General features: G+C 33.0%; 4 protein-coding genes and 1 long non-coding RNA gene across 7 annotated transcripts; 2 read left to right on the top strand and 3 right to left on the bottom strand.

Annotated features, from left to right (window-relative positions):
- Positions 1–55: 55 nt before the first annotated feature.
- On the bottom strand, positions 56–4,219 carry LOC111427875 (cryptochrome-1-like). The gene is made up of 5 exons (XM_071197057.1): positions 2,269–4,219; positions 1,870–2,207; positions 869–1,703; positions 649–789; positions 56–592 (listed from the first exon to the last, which is right to left on the bottom strand). Exons 2-5 carry the CDS (start codon positions 2,091–2,093, stop codon positions 143–145), a joined length of 1,650 nt encoding a protein of 549 aa, XP_071053158.1. The 5' UTR covers positions 2,094–2,207; positions 2,269–4,219; the 3' UTR covers positions 56–142.
- Positions 4,220–4,657: 438 nt separating this feature from the next.
- Positions 4,658–5,190, bottom strand: LOC111427843 (uncharacterized). Its single transcript, XR_002707988.2, has 2 exons — positions 4,883–5,190; positions 4,658–4,739 (listed from the first exon to the last, which is right to left on the bottom strand). It is a non-coding gene; the product is annotated as an uncharacterized lncRNA (long non-coding RNA).
- Positions 5,191–5,508: 318 nt separating this feature from the next.
- On the top strand, positions 5,509–7,094 carry LOC111427867 (dnaJ homolog subfamily A member 2-like). The gene is made up of 2 exons (XM_023063216.2): positions 5,509–5,638; positions 5,831–7,094. Exons 1-2 carry the CDS (start codon positions 5,570–5,572, stop codon positions 6,989–6,991), a joined length of 1,230 nt encoding a protein of 409 aa, XP_022918984.1. The 5' UTR covers positions 5,509–5,569; the 3' UTR covers positions 6,992–7,094.
- A 4,119-nt stretch (positions 7,095–11,213) lies between these two features.
- LOC111427968 (Additional sex combs) lies at positions 11,214–18,912 on the bottom strand. 3 transcript variants are annotated; one of them, XM_023063348.2, is made up of 4 exons: positions 15,611–18,912; positions 14,326–14,751; positions 13,631–14,271; positions 11,214–13,473 (listed from the first exon to the last, which is right to left on the bottom strand). In XM_023063348.2, exons 1-4 carry the CDS (start codon positions 18,384–18,386, stop codon positions 12,760–12,762), a joined length of 4,557 nt encoding a protein of 1,518 aa, XP_022919116.2. In that variant the 5' UTR covers positions 18,387–18,912; the 3' UTR covers positions 11,214–12,759. The 3 variants fall into 3 exon arrangements, with proteins under 3 accessions (XP_022919116.2, XP_022919114.2, XP_022919117.2); XM_023063346.2 differs by having other exon boundaries at positions 13,631–14,751; XM_023063349.2 differs by having other exon boundaries at positions 13,381–13,473; positions 13,627–14,751.
- Positions 18,913–18,995: 83 nt separating this feature from the next.
- LOC111427969 (cyclin Y) lies at positions 18,996–21,771 on the top strand. The gene is made up of 2 exons (XM_023063350.2): positions 18,996–20,058; positions 20,556–21,771. The coding sequence occupies exons 1-2, from the start codon at positions 19,428–19,430 to the stop codon at positions 20,945–20,947; spliced, it is 1,023 nt and encodes a 340-aa protein (XP_022919118.1). The 5' UTR covers positions 18,996–19,427; the 3' UTR covers positions 20,948–21,771.
- Positions 21,772–23,351: the final 1,580 nt, after the last annotated feature.

Raw genomic sequence — 23,351 nt, 5'->3', positions numbered from 1 at the left:
ATAAACGTCAAATTGACAACTTAAAAAATGGCGCCAAATTCAAAAATTAAATAAATTAAACGTTAATACACAATTTTATTGTTATACATTGCAAACACACTTAGATACACACATAATTACTAAATAACTAAGATCTGATAACTTATTCATCATTTAAATTATCTGGATTTCCAACGGTAACAACTTGAGCTTGATAACCATCCTTAAAATTTCCTTGCATTTTACAAGAATCGGTTTCTAATCTACGATATTTTGCGAGTTGTTGATAAACTTGCTTCATTCGCTGAATATTAATTTTGCTTGCGATTGCATGATTTACCATAGGTAAAGGATAATCTTTACCAATGATGCATTTTGTTGCTCTTTGTACATTTTCGGGAGCCGTCCAAGGTTCATGAATGTATTGTACTGGCATATTTTTTAAAACTGGAAGATACTTTCTTATGTAATCACCGTTCGGATCGGCTTTTCTACCAAATTTAACCGGACAATAACAATGAAAAAATTGTTGGAAGAAACTTGAACATGATAACCACATCCACATTCCAGCGTTTACCGACCAATCAGCATCTAGAAGTAGTTCTTCAAACACCTAAAATCAATAAAATAAAGATTTTAATAAAGAATTAATCAATAAAAAAGAAATACCTTCATTCCTTCTTCCCATGATAACCAAAGATCACCTCTCGTTAAAAAACAAGCAACTGCATGTCTGGCTAAGTGATGTATCCAACCTTCTTCTCGTAATTGTGTCATTATTGCATCAATCCATGGAAAACCAGTTTGACCCTATTTTATAAATGAAATTTATTAATTGAGGTGAAATTAGAAAAAAGTATGTTATTATAAAGTAAATAATATAACTTACACTGGCCCATTTAGCTAAGGCTTCTGAATTCTTATCCCAAGGAATTTGTACACAAATAGGATTTCCAATCATTTTATCAAAATTTGGATTTTTTGTTGCGGCGCAATAAAAAAATTCCCTCCATAAAAGTTGTCCGTGCAGTGATAAAGGTGGAAAAGTTTTCTTGATTTTTTTATAAAGGTCAGTTAATTGATAATAAAATAATCTCGTTGATAAACATCCAAATCTTAAATAAGGTGATAAACCGGTTTGTGATGGAAGAAGTGATTGAGGTGTCATTTTTGGACGCCCAAATGAAGCCACCCAAGCTTTTCTTTCTAAATGTCGTTCTAAACGAGCTAAAGCTACGCTTTCCCCGCCTTGCCAAACCGGTGGAAGGAGTCCATCAGTATCAAAACCTAATTCTTCTAATGTTGGGACACCATATTTTTCATCATGGTCTTCACTAATAGGTGTTGTAGCGCCATTTAAAGTTTGTTGCGTTACTGGTGATTCCGCTAAAGGTGGAGGTGCCATACAAGCAATAATCGCTAAGAATTGATGGTATGTTAATGGTGCTCTTCCCGCATTTCGATCAATTATATGCTGAAGATGATATAGCGTATGCGAAACTTTTTGAATAACAGTTATTCCTAATTCTTTACAAAGGGCTGTTATGTTATGATCGCGAACTCTTCCAAATGGTTCTGGATCTTCTTCGAATGATAAAGTATTAATTCCCCATTCTTTGACTAATTTTGGAAGTGCATCTGCAGGTTGACCACGAATCACAAAAAGACGAGAATTTAATTTTCTTAAACTTCGATCTAAGTCTTCTAAGCATTGCAATAAAAATCTGGATAAAAAAATAATGTACTTGTTACCATTGAACTTTATATTTCTCGGTCAATTACATAACACATCAACCGTGAAAGTAAAACGCGGAAACTAATACATAATTACAAATACCATTTGTTCCATAATAAATAATAAAGTTACATAAGTTGTTTTTTTTTTCTTACCTCCATTTGTTAATTCCGACATTTGAAGAACCTGCAAACCATGGATCGAGGATAAAAACGCAACGAAATGTAGTTGCACCCTTAAGACCTTCCCTTAAAGAGGGGTTATCATGAAGTCTTAAACCTTTACGAAACCAATGAACCATGTGCTTATCTCGTCCGTGACCTTTTCCATGGCCTCGACCATCCGACCTCTGCCCAGAGTTTATCCTCAACCCACTCATGTAATGATATAATACCAACAAGTCCTCATCGTTTTAAATTAAATTAAAGAAATATATGTTCGCGGATTGTATTAATTTCTTCCAATAATGAAGAAAAGATGACTTCTTGTATTACTAAAGATATAATTAATAAAACATATTTGAAATTTTTTTAAATTATATAATCACCACTTACTTTATAATAGTTCGAAATATAGGAAGAATAAAAAACTAGTTTTCACTATGAAACACTTTTTTTTTTGGTTAATTTAAGTTTGGATTAATGTCCGGTTCGATACCTTTATCTAATGGGAAACTGATTACTTCTGGTTGGGATTAGGTCGCGTAGTCATGCATCCACATCGTTTGCAACGTGATTTAAGTGAACGGGGGACTTCGATTGGCTTGGATTAGTCACGTGGGGTTCTAGTCACGTTGCAAGAGATGCGGTCTTGAGCGAAAACGGTGCTGGACGTCGTGACGCCCATAAAATCAACCCCAAAATAACACCCCATAAAAAAGTTAGATAAAATTTTAAATTAACAATTTTAGCTAGCTTTTTTCATTTTCTTCTGTTGGTTTTATTATGAAAAACGGTATTAATGGTTTGATTGTTTAAAAAAATATTTCTTATGATTACCTATAGTCACTCATATTTGGATGAAGCTTATTGGATATATTATGAGAGATTTCGTTGAAAATGCGTGACAATAAACGTGTTAAAAGGTAAAACTCCTATTTATTGATATCTATAAACAAGGGTAAAACAGGTAAAAATTCAACAATTTGTTTGATGACAAGCGGTTTGACAGCTTGTCAGTGCATGTTACCACTTATTTCCAAAAATAATGCCGTCTTGTTGCCTTTGGAGTTGCAAAAATAGCAGTAAGATGGGCTTTCGACTCTTCGGAGTACTACGAGAAAAAGACCACGACGTAGTTTTAAATTTCCCGCTTGACTTTCCGGCCAAAATGGCGACAAACCGCGGTACTTTGATAATCTAGGGACTTTAATGGCGCATATTTGTTATTGCCATATAGCGGTTAACCTAGGAAGATTAAAATTTTATTCTATCTCCTAAAGTGAGATAGCTAGGGTCAGTTAAAAAGTTATGACGAAACAAAATTACGTTTTCTTTAATGGAACATCCTGTATATTCAGATATGAATACCCTGTATTCATACACACACCGTGTATTTCAGATACAGAGTGTATACATACTTTTTTCCTAACTCTTATAGTTTCCGAGATAGCCTATTAGAACATAGAATTTGAACCACCCTGTACAAGTCCACAAGGATAGTCTAACTTTGTGTAAAAGCTCCCTGCAAATGTCCATTCCATGAGAGGGTTTCGAAAACGGTTAAGTTTAGGTTTATGATGTGCTACACGAATTTTGTTTAGAATTTCGAGATGAACCTAAATATGGAATAATATACAGGTGTTCCATCAAAGAAAACATAACTTTGTTTTGTCATAAGTTTTTGATTGCCCCTATATACTCAATTTGTTTTTATTATAATAAATTTTAAAAGACACTAAAGCTTTTGCATCTTAACATTTTTTGCTAGCTATCTCAAGGTCTATAGAACATAAGGTTACCCAATACCGATTCTCCTCCTCTGAGAGGCAAGGTGGGTCAGTGACGTAGCTGGTTCTATGAACAACACAACACCACCTATACTGTGGTACAGTCTATATAAAATATTTAAACCTCGCATCGTGTTGTCACGTATAGGCACATGTATAGGCTATCTTTTATTCTGACTGTATCGAACCAGTGACGTCAATTTGCGGGGTAATAATCGATACTACAGAGGCATAGGGAATGAGGTAACCTTATGTTCTATAAACCTTGAGCTATCTTACTTTAGGAGATAACCGACCGTTAACTTAATAATCGGGCACAAGATGGCGTTAGTTAAAAGTTATTAACCTCAAAATTAATTATCCTAACTTTATTATTTACTTTTTTGTATTAAATCCATATAACTTTTAAACCCATTTGCTCATAGCTCATTTCTAGTTCTCATAAAAACTAACTATGTAGAGGTTGGTATTTCTTCCCAAATAGCTGGGTTGATCACAATTTGGAAAAGATTTAATTATCTAGGAAATGTATAACCACAAGACCTTTTTATAACATGAATTTGCACCAGGAAGGTTCATTGTAAAAGGATTTAAAAGACCAAGTACAAAAAATTACATTTTTAAATATTTTTATTATTTTTTTGATTCATCACTGAGAATACCAATGACAATTTTTAAAGAACTTATAAAAAACATGAGACTTCAAACACTCAGAATTAACTTCCAGTCTAACCTATGCAGTTACCATGAGGGAATGAAGTACCTAAAATAAAAACATACTTATTAAATAAAAGCTTCAAAGTAAGAATCAAAATATTTTACAAACTAAAAAATTTGTCGGGCAACCTTAGACTGCTTTCATGATATGATTTAATCATAGCAGGTGGAAATCGCTCCCATATTTTTCCCCTTCAAACAAGTCAGAGTCACCCCAAATCAGGTAAAACCACTCATTTTAAGGGGGCACATTAAAAATGTTTAAATTAATTTTGAACTCACCTTCAAGTCAATTTACTTGGACCTCGCACGCATCTTCCTGCGCTTACGCTTTAGCCTTCGCATACGCTTCTTACGCCACTAAACATAACCGAAAAAATAAAAATAAACATGTGCGTTTACAATAAAGAATACGCAAGAATTCGTTTGAGGTTAGGTTATATATGAATTGTCGGAATTAACAAAATTAATATGAATTGATGTAAAATATGATTAATATTTACCTTCGCTCTCATCTTCGAGCTGTTTTAAAACAGCTAACGAAGAAAACGGCTTAAGATGACCGGAATAAAACTAGAAATGAACGACTTCGTTCGAGTTAACGTTCAGAAAGAGGGAACGAACAGGAAGTTTGACCCCACCACCCTAAAAAAAGAAACTATTTGACGCTATCATAGATGGCACCAGTTCCGTTTTATGATGAAATTGTAAAATTAGTTATGTATTAAATATTTTTTTAAATATTTTGAAGCATATATAAATACTAAAGTATTTTTATACGTATATATTGTTTTTAATAATGTTTTAACTCATATTGATTTAGTAATTTTAATTTTATAATGTTTAGAAGTTGGGATATTTAACGATTTTACGTTGGATGAGTATTTTTTTGTTGACATTTCAAAACGTCAATTACAACCAATACCAACGTATTTTACAATGAAACAAAAATTTCTCTATAAATCCATTAAATCGATGAATTTGGATTATAATAAAAAACGTTTTTAATCAATTATTTTAAATTAATTAATTTTTCGTTGTGATGATATCAAAAGATTTGGTTTAAAGTGTAAAACGGTGTTATTAAAAGCAGGGTTTTTGATGATTAGTATTTGGTAATGACTTCATATTAGCAGTAGCCGTGCGAAACTTCACCGTGTACCGAACTCTTTCATTCCTTGTTTAGAGAGATGGCAGACAACAAGCTCTACGAAATACTCGGAGTTAGCAGATCGGCTTCTGATAACGAAATTAAAAAGGTGCGTTTCGCGTGACATTGCTAAATTTCACGAGTAAATTTCCATGCGGCTTTGACCCGGAGTTCGAGGAAATCCGGAATTGTCAAGGTCGTAGTTTTCGTTGTTGCGACTAAAACCGACGTGTGTGGAGTTTTTAAATTCGTTCGATTGACGTAATCATCATTTACCACCTAATATTTTCTATTTTTGCAGCAATACCGGAAGCTCGCCAAGGAGTATCACCCTGATAAGAATCCACAAGCTGGTGATAAATTTAAGGAGATATCATACGCGTATGAAGTTCTTTCTGATCCAAAAAAACGCCAAGTTTACGATAAATATGGGTTGAAGGGAATGCAAGAAGGAGCCCAAGAAGGTGGTTTTGGGGGAGATTTATTTTCTCATCTTTTTGGTGGTGATTTATTTGGTGGATTTCCCGGATTTGGACCTGGAGTTAGACGACAAAGACAAAGGGGTGAAGATACGATTCATCCTTTAAAAGTGTCTTTGGAAGATATGTATAATGGAAAAACAGCTAAACTACAGTTGAGTAAAAATGTTATTTGTGCGTCATGTCGTGGAAAAGGAGGTAAAACAGGAGCTGTTCAACCATGTCGAACGTGTAAAGGTTGTGGGGTAAAAGTAAGTTATCGTCAATTAGCCCCTGGTATGACCCAACAAATGCAATCAAGATGTTCCGATTGTCAAGGTGAAGGAGAAGTTATTAATGAAAAAGATCGCTGCCCTACATGTCATGGTAAAAAAGTTTGTAATGAAACTAAAATATTAGAGGTTCATGTTGATAAAGGTATGACAGAAAATCAAAAGATATTTTTCCGCGGAGAAGGTGATCAACAACCGGATGTTGAACCTGGAGATGTGGTAATTATACTTCAACAAAAATCACATGAAAAGTTCCAAAGGAATGGTGACGATTTGTACTTTAATTACACAATAAATTTAACAGAGGCTTTATGTGGATTTAGTTTTGTTGTACATCATTTAGATGGAAGAGATTTGGTGGTAAAACATCCTCCAGGTCAAGTTATAAAGCCGGGTGATGTTAAGGCTGTTGTCGGTGAAGGAATGCCCCATTATAAAAATCCATTCGAAAAAGGAAATTTATACGTCACTTTTGATATAAAATTCCCAGAAAAGAACTTTACATCTGAAAATAAATTGAAATTATTGGAGACTTTACTACCTCCAAGACCAGATTTTAAAAAACCAGTTGGGGAACATGTTGAAGATGTAGATTTGATGGATTACGATTTAAATGAAAGAGCAACAAGTAGCGGAAGGGGCGAAGCTTACGCCAGTGACGATGAAGAACACATGCATGGAGGACCGGGGATACAATGCGCCCATCAATAGTTAAATTTTCTCTATATATATTATTATATAGTTTAAAACAAAAAAAAGTTGTCCTGCTTCTTTCTAAATAAGGATATTTATATTTTACTTTGTAATGATAATAATACTATCGATGTTGTAGAAGTACGGGTTGTACCGGAAATTTAAACTAATTTTATTAATTTTTTTTTCGTTTATTTTTTGTCGCGATAGAAACATTTGGGTTTTTTAAAAACGAAATTGATTAAAAAATATGTAGAACAATGTATTATATTATTATACACAATTTCTGGAGTATTTCAAATGGTTCTTTTTTTCTTATTATTATTAAAAAAAAAATTAATTAAAGATGTGGTTTTGTTACAACTAAAAACGATAAACTATGTAGATGCATAATTATTGAATTAAAAAAATGAACAGTGCAAAATGAAAAAATATCAAGAATTTTTTTGTAACATCAAAACTGTTAATAAAAGAGAAAAAAAACAGGAAATGTTATTGCCCATTTTTATTTTTTTATGTCCAAAATTTATCATTAAAATCGCACTAATACAAGTTGTGAGTCATAAAGTTTATCTTTGATAAACAAATGGGTGTAAATCTAATCGATAAAGAACAATAGAAATTATTTTAAGAGTTATATTTAAGCGAGCAATATTTTAATGAAGAAAAGAATTAAGATTATTGGAAATTATAGCTATGAAAAGTTCAGATAGTGAACCGGCTGTATCTCTACAATGGTAATACCTAGAATTTTGGGAAAAAATCCTTATCAGCAAAGTGGACAAGGGAAATAGCTAGAAATTATTTTGAAGTTTGTATTCGACCGCTATAACGTTAACAGTTTTATTTGACAGCTTGATTTAAAACAAATTTCCTCGTCCACCGCACAAAGGCTGCTACGCAAGTTCTAAAATATTCCCGAGTTTGACAGTGGCGATGTTAATAAACAACTTAGCGTATCTCACTCCAGGACAACTGGTCCACAGTAGGCGAAGTCTCTTTTCAGCCCACAGTCCAATTCTATGTTTGGCCATCGCAAATGATATATAAACTGTTGGCTCTGGCTCCACAACCGCTTTAGCGCTGCCTTCTCGTGCTAACTCATCTGCCGTTTCTTGCCAGCAACCCCAGAGTGACCTGGGATCCAGATCAGAAAAAGTCTGTTATCACAACTCACTCATTAACCAGAGTAGACACCGTTTTCAAAGCTTGCAGTGCCTGCAGAGCGTCATGTTCTTCACCCCTCTCTCAAGAAAAATTTTAGCACCCATGTCAATAGCAAATATTTCCGCTTGGAATACAGTACACTACGCACCCAGGCTGTAAGCTTGTTTAATCCGAAGTGTTTAGCAAGTTACCATTTACTTGAGTCACTATAAAATTTGCTAAATTTTAGTGAAAATCGCATTTCGATATCTCCATTCGTTCTCGAAGTATAGAAGAAAATGTTAAAAATTCAAGTGCCTCCAATCAGATCCAATTATAAAAAGATGGATTAAACCCATTTTTATCATAAACTCAGATATAGAACTGGATAGTTTTGTGTTTAGCCGAGCGTCTTCAGACGTGTATAAAACAAACTGATAGCTCATCCAAAGATAAGCGTAGCTTTTCTTGAATTGCTATTGGAGGAAAAACAAGTCCTGTGCGGTTATTATAAACATTTCGGAAAAATTTTATTATAAAGATCGCTTCAGAATAATGTATCCTACAACCGTATAATGCTCTGATGCGGAAGATACGGAACACGCGTATACAATAGTATATTATTACTATTATATATACATATAATATATATAATATAATAATAATAGCTGATTATATATGGGTAGAATATTATATTTTGTTCACGACTCGTGTTGAAATTGATTCCATAAATTTATTTTTTTAAATACATTTTTGAATAAAGTTTAAACGTCAATGTGACACAAATTCAATGTTACCAACTGTAACCAACTTCACAACCAAGCCTCACAACAACTTGTCAAAATTAAATGTCAATTTTATGAAACGTCATGTTTTTTTACAAAAATTAATTTACATATGCTTAAATCATATGAAAAAAGGAATTTGTTTACTTTTTTTAATGTCAAACCTTTAGAAAGCCCTAAAAAAATAAATTAAATTAACGTTTTTTGAAATTTTTACGTTTCAAATAATTATTATTAGTCTGTCAACTTGATCACCCGTGAATATCTTCAAACGCACGGCTAAACCCGATACTTTCTAGTTCTAGTATTAGTTCTAGTTTTACACTAGAACTAACACAAGACCTAGAATCATTCGGGTTTAGCCGTCTTGAGAGACGTATGGCTAAATCCGAATGTTTCTAGGTCTAGTGTTAGTTCTAGTTTTAATTGTTATTTATCGTTAGATTGTGGTATATTATTATTGAACAAAAAGTAGAACTAACACTAGACCTAGAAAAGACTACGGGTTATCATACTTTTTTCTAAGCAAAACTTTTCCTTTGGAAAGCTACCCAATGATTGTACTATGTTGTATTTTATGTGGGATAGTGCAAGGGCACAGTTGTTTCGTAAGTACCTAAGGTTACTGCATTTATACAGGGTGATTCTCAACCTATACGCATAAATTTGGGTATTTACTCCTCATGACGAATAATGACTAATAGGCGAAAAAATTAGTAGTAAAAGATTTTCTGTTTCATAGATATCCGTGATATTTACTTTCAAATCAAGAATACATAGAACATTTAAAATAACATCACAGCAAGTGTTCGAAGTTATTTCCCATATTTTCTATCAATTGGGCTCCCAGAATCTAAGATCTCATACTAGCGCGACCTAAACCAGGGTGTTGGCGGATTGTCTGGGCAGCAGCATGTATATGATTTTGCTGAGTATTAACTTCCGTGCGTACACTATGCTTTTTAAATGACCCGAAAAGTATAAATCAAGAGGATTGAGGCCGGGCGACCACTGTGACCAGGCCATTGGACCATCACGCCGATTTAGGAAACTAAAAAACTTTTACTACAATTGTTTTCATCTATTAGTCATTATTTGTCTTGAGGAATAAATCCCTCCGTTTATGCGTATAGATTGAGAATCAGCCTGTATATTGTGAGTTATATGAAGTTCCCGGTATATTATTAATAATTTTGTATTTAATAAAAAGTATTTATAAAAAGAATAAATAAAAACATTTCTTTCCATTTTGAAATAATATATATATATTTCGAAATACAGCATACAAAATAAAACTACAATATTTACAAGAACCTAAAAATAAAAACGTTAAATACATTCCGAGTTGAATAAATCAAAGAAAAAGTTCTAAATTCTATTAATAATAATAATAATAACCGTTATTATTATTGATTAAAAAAAATGACTGTACAATAAATAATAATTATAAACGCGTATTTCGGTTACGAAAATAATGCAACTCTCTACACACCATACGTGCGCTTTTTTTCCTATATCGAGTAACATTCCTAATAATGCTTCTTGTTTTACGTTTACGTTTCATTTTTTTTCTGTTTTAAAAGCAACAACTAATGTTAATGTCCAGAGCTTACACACTTTCTTCAAAACGAAATCAATCTTAAAAAAAGAAAAATTCTAGGAGATCAATTTTTCGTTTTAAAATCGAACCCTCGTTTTAATTAAAATTGGTTTTCTTCTTTACATTATTTCCATGTTTGTATACAATAAATCCAAAAATTATTATTTTATTTTTATATTAAATTTATTTTTAAATTAATTAAAAAGAATATTAATCAATAAAGATCGTTTAATTAATCTTCTTAGACACCTGAGGTAGGTTTTTACACCGTTTCATTTTCAGAAAAGTGTTGAGTGAAGTGTTGAAAATGAGAAATGAACGAAATAAAAGTGTTTAAAAAATTAATAAAACGAAAAATTTCTTTTTTTTTTTGTTTCTAAACAAAGAATCACAACCATTTTAAATAATAAAAAAAAATTAAATTATAATAATTAAAGTGAATATACCCTCAGAATTTTTAATTATTATTAATTTTTAATAACGTTAATTTCTTTTAATAATCGTTGATCTTGATGAAATAGACAATATATTACAATAAATTACACGACAGCGGTTAGTAGAGTATTTTTTTTTCCTTATTTAATTTCTTTTAAATATATTTTTATGTTATATTTTACGCGAAAATGGCCTATAAACAGCGAGATACAAAGTCGAACGTGAACATGACGTGAACATTATTTTTTTATTTTCTGCTTTTCTTTCATTTAACCTTTTTATTCAGTGTACTCCTTAAACGCTACAAACAATAACCGTTTTTTTTTTCATTTTCTCCGTTAATCTTTAACCACTACTTTAGTCGGTGTTCAAAAAGAAAACGATTTAAAATTATATTATTATCGTTGGTAAAATAAAAGGGAGATTCATAAAATTAACAATCCAATGATTAAACGAAATAATGAAAATTAAACATAAGGAGAAAAATAATTATTTGGGAATTGAAATGGAATCACAACCTCACTTTTTTTTTTAATAATATTTAGCTTATATTTTACCAATAATAAATTAATGAATATAATGTAAGATGAGTTTATAATTTATATACTTTAAATAGAATGTTAAAGTTGTAATTTTGAGTTGCGTTGGTTAGGTTTTATTAGAAATAAAACATCAAAAATAACATTTTTACCATAGTTTTCTAGAGAAGAGTTTCATTGCTGCATTTCATTACCCTTTAGCCTTTCTTTTATGAAGTCTCATTAGGAATAAGACTCAAAAATGGATACAAAGCAACACAAGCTTTTTGGATCAGTTTTTATACAAAGTGCAACAATGAATATCACTGGTTCCCAAGCTGGAGGAGTGTGGCCAATTTATCGCCGACTAGTAATTGAAGCCCTAAGTATCCTAGTATTTAGTGAGGAGAAAGAGGAGGGAGTAGGAAGATAGAGAAGATAGCCGAGGAGATAAAGGAGGAAAAGAGAGGGTTTTAGGCCAGGGCAAAGATGATTGAGAGTAAGGACGGCAATTGTTGAAGATCCTTCGAAGGTATTAGCCGCTGGGCGAATACTGCGGGGACGGAATACTTGTGTACAATAAAGATTAATTTTAATGCCACCTCTACAGATATTTACTATTTATCCATCCCATCTCGCTGTGCAGTTATAAATCGCTGTATAAGGTAAACATCTGGTGTCTTTGGTCTCTTGCCTGAGATTAATCAACCGAGATATGTAAATACATTTTAGATCAATCTCAGGCACAAACGACAACGCGTTTATCTACTTGTTAAGATGATTTACATTTGCGAATTGATATGGAGAGTTGTTACACGCAAACACTAAAGATTTCTGGTAGATTTACTTTACTCCCCTTTTCTAAATTCAGCCTCGAATTTGAGAAATCAATATTTGGTGTAACAGCTCCTATTGAATAGGTGAGATATTATATTTATTAAATGTTGTGGTTTCATTAAGGTTATGTGAGGTCTTATTAAGTTTATGATGGATATCAAAGGTTTTAAATAAAAATTTCCAGAAGTGAATAAACATTTATAAACTCACCTTACCTTTAAAGAAAAAAAAATTAATAAAAAAAAAAAACAGAAGGAAAAAAAACCTACAAGATTGTCACACAATCTATAAATTTGAAGCTCGAATTAATAGACTATACATAACATTAAAAAAAAAATCAGTACCAATAATTCAATAAGCTCAAAAAATTAATTATAAAGAAATAATCACAGGAAATCGTCTCAAAGTAAATAAAAAAAAACGTAAAAAAATTCAAAATAAAGTCACAAAAAAGACAAAATAAACCTACCGTATAAAACAAACACGACACAGTTTATTCGGTCCGATACAATCGTCGTGACAGAACGCGCCGCACTTTTTGCACACCACCATCGCCTTCAGGCTACACCCGCAAGACGAATCACCCACGCCGCCCGACATTAACGGCGCCGCATTCACCATCCCCATCGTCCCCATCTGTCGTTTCTGTTGCACCACGATCTGTTGGGACTGTTGCGACATTTGTGGTTGCATTTGCGCTCCCGGATGATCTACCAAAACCCCACCTTCAGCCGCGCCGATGATCGTGTAATTCGGAATTGAATTATCGACGCCATCAACACCATAAACCCCACCGCTTTGCGGCTGAAAACGGGGCCTTCTCGTTACAGCTTGCGTGCCCGCATTTGGACACTGGACGAAATTGTCACTTGATGGACCCGGAACGATGTTGTTGTTGGAGTTTATAGTATTATTGAGGTTAGAATTATTAAGGATTTTATGGGTTTCCATATCGGCACTAGCCGGTCTACCGATACGGGATGAAGCCGCAGCCCCCACAGAAACCAATTGAGAAGGTCGGCCTGCGTTTATCGTTCCCACTTGGTGCTGGAGAGGTGGCGCGCTGGAGGAACGGGGCACACCTCCGTGAGGATCTCCTCCACCAGTTGCCGTAGCCGCTCTTTGGACGAGAATGTATTGACCCACGTGGTGATTCATTTGATTTGAACCTTCAACTACCTATTGAACAAAAAAAATTTATTTCATTTTTTAATGTGAAAAAAATAAATAAATTATTATAACTAAAAAAAAATTTTCCTAAAAATTAAAAACCAAATTAAATTTACACATAAAAACACACACCTACATATTAATTTTAAACCCTATACTCACTCACTTCGGGGCTCAATGCCTGTGTAGGCGGTAAAACAGCCATAGTAACAGGAATTCCTTGTCCAGAGGTAAAAACATGTCTAACAACCACCGGTGGACTTGGTTGTCTCTGTTGAAACTGCACCCCGCCTCCTCCGCCCCTTTTCATTTTCACACCATTCCCGCCTTGTATCATTTGATAACCACCGTTAGTAGCTGGCAAAGGTGGGGTGAACGTTTTACTTCCAGCTTTCGTTGAGGACACATTTCCATATTGCGTCCTATTATTTTCATTATTATTACTTTTCTTTGAAGCGTTATTTGCCGCCGCGGCCGCTAATAATGATGGAGGTGGTTTTAACTGACACCTTAACTGATCACGATTGGGACTATTTTGAATAACAGCTTGACAGATTTGATAGCTACGTTCTAAATTAACAGCTCCAGGTGGTGGTTTTGTGTTACTTCTGTTGCGGTTATTGTTGGTCGTCTTGGATTTGGCGGTTTTTGTTGAATGTGTCGGTACTGCTCTTATTGGTTGGCTGGTGGTGCTCAAAGCTAAATAAGGAACCGCGCTGGAACTTTGTGCCATTCCTTGACGCGGTAACGATGCATTTTGAGTAACGGAATTTGGTGGAGGATTCACAACAGGAGACGTAGTAACAGCTGAAGGTAAACAAACTATTGTAGTTGGTGGGATAACTGTGGTTACCGTTTTACTTATAGCCGGGGTTACTGTCGAGTTACTTCCCCCAGAAGAAGTCGTACCACTGACAGTGCTCGTCACCAAACTATCCGAACTAACAATTTCCGGGGTTAACGTCACCTCTAATTCCAATTTAACTTGATTTCCGGAATAAGGTTGGTAACTTTGATTCGTTTCCGACGAGTTGGTTTCATTTTCGTTACTTTCCAAGGTGTTTGTAACCATTTCCGTGTCTAATTTCAAGTATTGCCAATCGTTTGGAACCGGGAAATTACCCTCTTGTAGACGCACTTCAAGTTCTTCTTTCATCGGAATCACCTCGACGTGCTCAGTTGGATTTTCAGTGCCAACTAAACCGACCGGAATCGAACCTAACGCGTGAATGGGAACTTCCAGTAACTTTTCGGTACTCGAATCAACCACGTCCCAACAACAATCGTCTAGAAAAAGATAAAAAAAATTATTTGGGGATTGATTACCAATCTTTGTTTGTTATAGTTGCCGTTCAGAGCGACTTTTTAATCGCCACTCCGAACTCGCACCGCTTTTTGCAGTCGACGTTTATTAAATAATCGTTAATAGTATAAACAAAACATAGGTTTTAATTAAAACAAAAATAAAAAGAATAAATGATTGTGTTGGGTTTTTGTGCGGTGGTGGTCTGTTTGTTTTGGACCACCAATAAATAGCACCTTTTTTTTTCTCAAAATAAACAATGTTCACTTTTATACAGGGTGAACAAAAAAAAAATTTTTAATTTATTTATTACATCGCGTCATGTCATAGTATTACGATAATAATTATTTGGTAATAAGCATATAGGAAAGTTTGCTTTTTACTATACTCTATTTTTTAATTCGAAGGATTTAAGCCAAAAAGAAGGATTTAAAACTAGAACTAACACTAGATCGAAAACTAGAAACATTCGGATTTAGCCGCACGTCTCTCAAGACGGCTAAACCCGAATGATTCTAGTTTTCGATCTAGTGTTAGTTCTTGTGATAGTGCTAGTGTAAAACTAGAACTAACACTAGACCGAAAACTAGAAACATTCGGGTTTAGCCACACGTCTCTCAAGACGGCTAAACCCGAATGATTCTAGTTCTAGGACTAGTGTTAGTTCTAGTGCTAGTATTAGTCTAGTTTTATTTGTTATTTAGTGCTAGATTATTGTATATTTTTAATGGGCTATAATAACGGACACAGCCTTTCCCGTATTAATGCGTTATATCGAGATTTTAGTGTAATGTCAAATTATATTGACATGTTACATTTTATGTGGGAGAAATTGTTTCTTACCTTCTCTTGCAACTGTAAACAAACTTGTTTGAATCCCTTCGTTTTCCTTTTCAGTACCATCTTGCGATCCAGTACTTATAGAAATTTGTCCCGATTCCAAAACGTAATTTTCCGCGTCAATAAAACGATCTTCAATCGCAGTGTCTTCGTCGGACATACTCCGAACAGTTTCGAAATTTGATTCAAACTGCGATAGAACTAAATCGGAAGCTTCAACGCTTGCCTCTAATTTTTCAGCGGTTACCTGCAAGCAATTCCCACTTGCAGTTGCTGGAACTTCCGAATCCGGCGATGATGATGAATACGTCTGACATTCTTTTTGTAAAATAATCGATTCTTGTTGAAGAATCAACGAATTTGGGAGTAATTGGTTATTCATAATTTGAATTTCTTGGGATTGTTGTTCTTGTTGATTTATGAGGATTTCTTGGGGTTGTTGATCTTCCAATTTTTGATTAGCTTGTATCGTAATTTCAGTTTGAATTTGAGAGGAAATTTCAGGTTGAATTTGAGACGAAATTTGGGACGAAACTTGACCTTGAATTTGAGATGTAGCTTGATTTTGAATTTGAGATGTAGCTTGATTTTGAATTTGAGATGAAACTTGATTTTGAATTTGTGATGAAACTTGATTTTGAATTTGAGATGAAACTTGAGTTTGATGATTTTGAATTTGCGTTGGTATTTGATTTGAGATAGGTGATTCTTGTTCAGTAATAACCGAACTTGTGGTTGTCTCAATAATTAACGTGGTCATTTCAGAATTAGACGATTGAGTACTTGTTTCGTCTAAATCTAATTTAGGTGATGCACTTCTCGGATCGGATTTTTGAACAAATTCCGAAACTTTAGTTTCTAATTCGTCGTCTTTTTGGTTGAAATTAGTTTTATGGAAATTATTTTGTTCCGATTGAAAACATTCGTTACTTGTTAATTGATAGTTAGTGTTTGAAGCGTGGTAATTTGAAATGGTCGTTTGAAAATCAACGATAGCTGTGTTTTGGTAATTTGAATTTGTACTCTGATAAGTTTCCTGCGAAGATTTTTGAATATTAATATTGGACAATTGAAAATCGATTCCTAAATCTTGGTAATTAGAGGTGTTATTATAAAGAGAATTAGATTGATAGTTATTTGGTGAAGAAATGGCTTGTTTTTGATAACCTAAATTATCGGATTTTTCAACCTCAACTTCTAATTTATAATCAGACGAAATTGATTGTTCCATAAGCTTTTCGGTGTCTAAAACTTTTTCGTTTATCTCATTTAATTGATCTTCAACAATTTCTGATAACTTATCAGCTTCGGATGTTATATCACTCATTTCTGATTGATTAGTCACTGATGACACTCTATCGATAGTTTCTGAATCGTTCGTTTCAGAACGATCAGTTTCGATAATTTCATTTTCATCCATCGTTTCATCTTTATCTAATTTTTGAATCGATAAATCGGGTTCTGCCAAATCTTTCGAGTCAATCATCATTTCATCTAACTGAATAACGCCTTTCTCTTCATGCTCATCAAGTGGTGTTAACGACCGCCTTTTCGGTGATTTCTCATCCGGATCAAAACTATGACTTCTACGCCGTTTCTCAGCTTTTATGACATTAGTTTGGCTCGTTTCTTTACAACTAATGATTGTCTCTTCGTCTTTATTAATTAAAGTCTCGCTGATATTAATTATTGTAACGCCGGGAATTGTTGCGTCTTGCGTGTCTAAGACAGATTCGACGTTTTCGTTATGTATTTCTAAAGGATCCTCTCCGATTTCCGGACTAGTTTCAGGTTCTTTAGTGATGGGTGTAATAACAAGTTCGGGTTTTTGCGGTGGTTTATGAGTTTTAATCGGTAATAAATCGGGAATTGGAAAGTTGGTTTTCGTCGTTTCTTGTTGTTGTAATAATTCGTCTTTGTAATTAGTTAAAGATCTCGTCATAGCGCCTACGGTTCTTAACCGTTTTACAACAGGGGGTGGTTTTTGTTTAATTAACGTTGAGTTTCTTAATTTTATTTTAATTGGGGGTCGGGCGGGTGGAATTTTGGGTTTTTCTATGGGTTCCGTTTGGGTGCGATCGCCCCAAATTGGTTCGAAATGTTTTAATTTCCACGGATCTAATTTCGATCGTTCTTTATCCGCTTCGGTTTTTAATTTTTGTTGATTCTCCGGGGTAAATTCTCCTTCAGAAAGTCGTTCTTGCCATTCAACGCAAGCTCTAGCAAAAAATTCGTTATTTAGAGAACTGGCGTTAAGTCGAACGGATTCTGTTGAAGACATTGAGGATTGTCTATCGACAACAGGTAATAATTGAATTAATTTTTGTTGGTATAAAGAAGGTAATGAGGCGAATGTGTATTTATTTAAAAGCGCGCGTAAGTTTGTGTTAACTAATATTGAATCAGGTGTTTCTAAATCTATGCAACCTTCTTTAGTTTGTTCTAATTGCGCGGCCGTAGATAATTTTTTATTTGTCCTTTTTCGCGGTTTTATACTAAATCCGGGTATTGAAGCCAATACCTCTTTCATTGTTGGCGTTTTAGGCACTACAACCGAAAAAGCTGTCTCTTCTTGAGGCGGCAATGGTTTAACAATAATTCTGGGATGCGCAATCGTCGTATTCTTTTTCCTACGTTTCGCCTGTTGTCTTAGTGCGTGATTTATAATTTTTTTTGCACTATTATTTGCGTTGTTTTTTGATGGGGGACCCGGTTCTCGTTCGGAAACACCCCCGTTACATTGTTTTTCAACCACGTCCGGGGTTACGTCTATTTCCATCTTTTTTTTGAATTTTTTTTTTGTAGGTTATCCCCGGTTTTTCTTTTTCGCTTTTCACCCGCGAGGAAATTCACCACCGAACGAAAGAACCGCACAACTACGTCACATTCACCCCATTTTTTATAACAAAGAACTTATTTAGGTGGTCGAGCGGACGCATGGAGATGGAATCGGCGATGAGAACATTAAACAAATTTTTTAAGAAATTAATTAACTGTTTACGGGCGAAATTGACTTCCGGTGGCTTTTAAACACAACAATGTTATTAATGATGATTTTAAAATTGATTTCATAACCCGATCTTTACATTAAACAGAGTGTTTTTCTTTCAGATCTGTTACTTAGGCTCAATGAAAACATGGACAGATGTGTTTTTCGACCCAATGAACATTTTACCTAATTTTCCGACCAATTCACCTAAACGCGACGAAACCCAACTCCTTAATTCATCCTTAAATTACAACTTTTTCTTTATTAATATTTAGAATTAATCACACCTTTATTATCTACAATAACGTATTAATTAAATTTCCTTTATGTGCTAAAATTTAAGTTTATAAAACCGAAAGTTCCTAGATTTGCGCTATAACCAACACAAGATTCTAAAAACATCGAGTTTTAAGAACAAAGATGAACGTGCGGTGAAGAGAGTTAGAGAGAGAATGTGCACCAACTTTTTTATTTATACGACACTTTTCTTGGCAAAAAAAAGTTTTTTAGTGATCCCCACGGTGCGAAGAACCCCCTTAAAGTCTTAAAAACCCAGTGAGATGTGAAACCGTTCCCACAACAGTGAACAAGATATAATTTTTAATATAAAACCTAAAAAAATATTTTTTGGGCCGGCACTTCTCAACAGAAAGGCGTAGACGAGAATAACAATAATTCGGTGGGTGTTATAGAAAAGAAGAAAAACATTCAATGTATTTGTTAATCTAATCTAATCAACACATTAATTTCGTTCTATTTAAACACAAAATACAAAAATGAAATCTAAAATAACAACTTAAAGAATCCTCAAACGAAATTTAAAAAGGAAAAATGGGTAATAAAAATAGTTGTTGTTCAAAAAATAGTCCCCAAACGGACAGACACCGTGTGATCCTTCCAATTGATTGCCAATCACGAGAAGGTGAGACAAGTACGAATAATCTACAACACATCAGTGAAAGAGAACCTGATGACGGTGAATTAGATCCGTCCAAAGATCCCATGGCCAAAACCTTATTTATGGAGCGATCAAAAACAGCCATAGAAAATGGCTTAATTCGTCGAAAAAGTCAACACCAAATTGCGGATTTAAGACCGTTAAAAAAAAGCAGCTCTTGTTCTACCATTTATTTGGATGACAGCACAGTTTCTCAACCAAATTTAAAAAATACAGTTAAATGTATTGCCTTAGCCATTTATTATCACATTAAGAGTAGGGATTCCGAACGAACTATTGATATATTCGATGAAAAATTGCATCCATTAACTAGGGATGGTGTTAGTGATGATTACGATAAATATAATCCGGAACACCGACAAATATATAAATTTATTAGGACTTTATTTAATGCTGCACAATTAACAGCTGAATGTGCAATCACTACTTTAGTATATTTGGAAAGGTTATTAACTTACGCCGAATTGGATATTGCACCATCTAATTGGAAACGAATCGTTTTAGGTAAATAAAAATGCTAAAAAAATTTTTACTTTAACATAACCTATTTACACAAATTAAGTTATTGTCAAAATTTGACATTTTATATTTGAATGCACCCCAAATATTTAAAAAGATCAATTTAATGTTTATAATTTTAATTCATTATTGAAAATTATTATAAATTGTGTAAATATAAATAAGTATTAATTTTTTTTACTATTGATTTAATTAAATAATAAAAATATTTTAATTTCGATTTTTTTAAGGTTATGACAATTATTTTAAAATGTCAAATAGACATTTAAAAATCGATTTGAACATAATAAATAATCTGAAATCTTTTTTATTTATATTTATACTTGTTTTAATTAGGTTCTTAAATTACTTTAAGATGCTTTACATTTTAATAACTATTTTACACTTTTATTTGGCAAAAGTTTAAACTAACCTCACAATCAATAATTGTTTCTATTTATAGAAGTTTAATTAATCAATGTATTTATTAATTTTTATTTTAGGAGCAATCTTATTAGCATCAAAAGTTTGGGATGATCAAGCAGTATGGAATGTTGATTACTGTCAAATTTTAAAAGAAATCCCAGTAAAAGACATGAACGAACTCGAGCATGAATTCCTACAATTACTTCAATTTAATATTAACGTCCCCGCGAGCGTCTACGCGAAATACTATTTCGACTTGCGTACATTGGCGGAAGCGAATGATTTATCATTCCCGAGTGAACCATTAAGTAAGGATCGTGCTCAAAAATTAGAGGCGATGTCGCGCGTTATGGAGGATAAATACGCAGCGGAAGCTTTGAAAAACGGGTTGAAGAAATGGTCCAGTTTGGACAATATTAATTCATCTGGCGGACCCGGAGCTCGTAGAAGCATTGCAATTTTATCATGATTAATAATTATTAGACTGTATTTTTATTTTCTTTTGTGTAAGATTACTTTTTTTTGAATTATAAAGGAGTTTATAAATTTATTAAGGATTTTGAGTCAAAGCGGGGTTGGAAAGTTCTTAATTGATGTTAAGTAAAACGTATTTTTTGTGTGTTTAGGATTGATATCTTTTTGATTTGGATTTAGTGATGAAGATGACGTGAAATGAAACGCTCTATATTAGTCTATATATACTTTTATTATTATTATATTTTTTTATATTATGTAACAAAAAAATGATGTATTTATATATATTATTATATAATTGGAAATGCCAAAGTATTGCTAGTTAACTACTAAAGGATGGTTTGTTCTTCTTTTCTTTGTATTTAAAATCGCTATTTTCCTTTCATATTTTTTCTTTGTATTGTCACGCATATTTACATTTGTAGACATCTTATTTTTATACAATTTGCCAAATGTACATAATAACGTAATTGATTATTTAAGTAAACTAAAGACTAGAAATCAGAATCGAATTGAATCGATTGAAAGAAATTGTTAATAATGCAAAAACGATCGAAACGAAACACCACATCATTCATTATTATTCATCAATTAAGTAAAAATTAATCATTTTAATAAACATACACAACATTTCATTCCAGTATTTCTAGTAAAAAATTGTATTGTATTTCAAATTTTTTATACATAATATTAAAATGATATAAATAGTAATTTTGTAGTTGTATAAAGTGAACAAATGTAAAATGCACAATCAAGCTTAAAAAGTACACACGTCCATTTATGTAATTAATTAAAAAAATAAAAAGTATTGGATTTAAATCCTTTTTTTTTTAATTCTTTAAAATCAAAAAAATAAATAAAGTAATCGCCATCTTTTATCTGACAACTAAACTATATATTCTATTTTATTTCATATTTTTCCCAAAAGATGTCTCCCAATTTAAATTTAAAAATCGACTTAATAAATTTCCTTTTAAATTATTCATTGCGAAATCGCCTTTTTACATTGATTTTATTGTATAATTTCAAGATTATACAGTATTAAAAGTGAACAGGTCAACAAATCATGACCGAATCGTGGTTTTCCATTGACATTTCAAATACCGATCCCAATTCAAACAACAACTCGTGACTTCTTTCATCGACCATACTCTTTCAATTTGTGCCCATTGAAAATCAAGTCTTAAATTGAACTCTTTGACGCGATTTTTATTATCATCATTATATTCGAAACAGATAACCGATCTGATTTTAATATTTTTTTAACTTCATTTTAATCGCGATGCTATCGTTTACACCTAAATAAATTTAATGTTAGTTCTCATTGGTAATCGGTGAGAAATATCGAATTACACCGCAATTAGAGTTGCGACACTCTCGGTCTGTTGCATTTTAAAAGCGCTTTTATTCGCAATTTGCGATCTGATTTTCCCAGGTATTCCACACCGTAACATAATGAATTGTTGAATTGTTTGGTCTTTGCGTGGGATTTTGTTTTTCAACAATGAGTAACAATCTTATATAAGTTAGTGGTATTGACCTAATTTTTCCCAAAGATTATTTGTAAATATTTGTTCATTTCAATATTGTTAGTCTTAAACTTCCTTTAGGATCTATTATATTATATGTTAGGTGAAATGCAAATCCATTTTGACATTTCCATGTTGTGGTTGGTGGTTCTTGACAGCTCTTGACTCCAATTAGTAGATAACTAACGATTTCTGGTATTACATTAAATTGAGGAAAAACACTAAAAATAATCGTAGGAGGTCCAAGCACCATAAATGTCCATGAGACATAGGATTAGAGTGTTGTCGAAGCATAAGGAGAAGCACATTCAACATCGCAGGGGAAGCACCTAGTCAGCTACAAAGCGTATCAAAAAACCTATTGATTCCGTGAAGATTCTCAAAGGAAGCTCACCGAGTTGATGATGAAATTCAACTCATTACGTCAATGAGAACAACTACAACAGTGATGTTACCAGGTTCTGATATGATGTAAAGATGATGTAGACATTATATGTGGAGTTATTTTGATGTAATCTTGATAAAAACATTCTAATAAAGCACTATTTTATCAAATTTATTTAAAAAACTTTAAATTTCACAATTTGTTTTATCAATAATCGAATTTAAAACCTTGATTCTGTGCACGTAAGCGTTTTTTCAACCAAGTTTGTGTATGTATTTAAAAGTACTTTCCTTTTAGAGCTCATCTTCCAGTCAGTCAAGGTTGGATAGAATCGGTACCATCCGTTCAAATCACGTGTGATTATCACGGCATTGTCACAAGGTCTCATTTACTAAAGGCAATAAAAAAAAATAATAAAATTGAAATAAATCTCTTCAAAGATTAGAAATTCAGTTAAAATAATAACGAGAACAACATTTAAATTA

This window comes from Onthophagus taurus, chromosome 6 (assembly GCF_036711975.1).
Source record: "Onthophagus taurus isolate NC chromosome 6, IU_Otau_3.0, whole genome shotgun sequence".
Lineage (NCBI taxonomy): Eukaryota > Metazoa > Arthropoda > Insecta > Coleoptera > Scarabaeidae > Onthophagus > Onthophagus taurus.
Note: the sequence above shows the minus strand (reverse complement) of the source record. Positions and strands in the feature narration are given on the sequence as shown.

What these genes read in the sequence shown, in the direction of transcription:
- LOC111427875 (XM_071197057.1), bottom strand. Translation starts at nt 2,093, where the DNA reads ATGAGTGGGTTGAGGATAAACTCTGGGCAGAGGTCGGATGGTCGAGGC. An exon ending in CCTTAGCTAAATGGGCCAGT is followed by an intron (nt 790 to 868) that starts GTAAGTTATATT and finishes TTTATAAAATAG; the next exon opens with GGTCAAACTGGTTTTCCATG. An exon ending in CATGGGAAGAAGGAATGAAG is followed by an intron (nt 593 to 648) that starts GTATTTCTTTTT and finishes TATTGATTTTAG; the next exon opens with GTGTTTGAAGAACTACTTCT.
- LOC111427867 (XM_023063216.2), top strand. Translation starts at nt 5,570, where the DNA reads ATGGCAGACAACAAGCTCTACGAAATACTCGGAGTTAGCAGATCGGCT. An exon ending in CTGATAACGAAATTAAAAAG is followed by an intron (nt 5,639 to 5,830) that starts GTGCGTTTCGCG and finishes CTATTTTTGCAG; the next exon opens with CAATACCGGAAGCTCGCCAA.
- LOC111427968 (XM_023063346.2), bottom strand. Translation starts at nt 18,386, where the DNA reads ATGGAAATAGACGTAACCCCGGACGTGGTTGAAAAACAATGTAACGGG. An exon ending in GTTTACAGTTGCAAGAGAAG is followed by an intron (nt 14,752 to 15,610) that starts GTAAGAAACAAT and finishes ATCTTTTTCTAG; the next exon opens with ACGATTGTTGTTGGGACGTG. An exon ending in CACAGGCATTGAGCCCCGAA is followed by an intron (nt 13,474 to 13,630) that starts GTGAGTGAGTAT and finishes TTTGTTCAATAG; the next exon opens with GTAGTTGAAGGTTCAAATCA.
- LOC111427969 (XM_023063350.2), top strand. Translation starts at nt 19,428, where the DNA reads ATGGGTAATAAAAATAGTTGTTGTTCAAAAAATAGTCCCCAAACGGAC. An exon ending in TTGGAAACGAATCGTTTTAG is followed by an intron (nt 20,059 to 20,555) that starts GTAAATAAAAAT and finishes TTTTTATTTTAG; the next exon opens with GAGCAATCTTATTAGCATCA.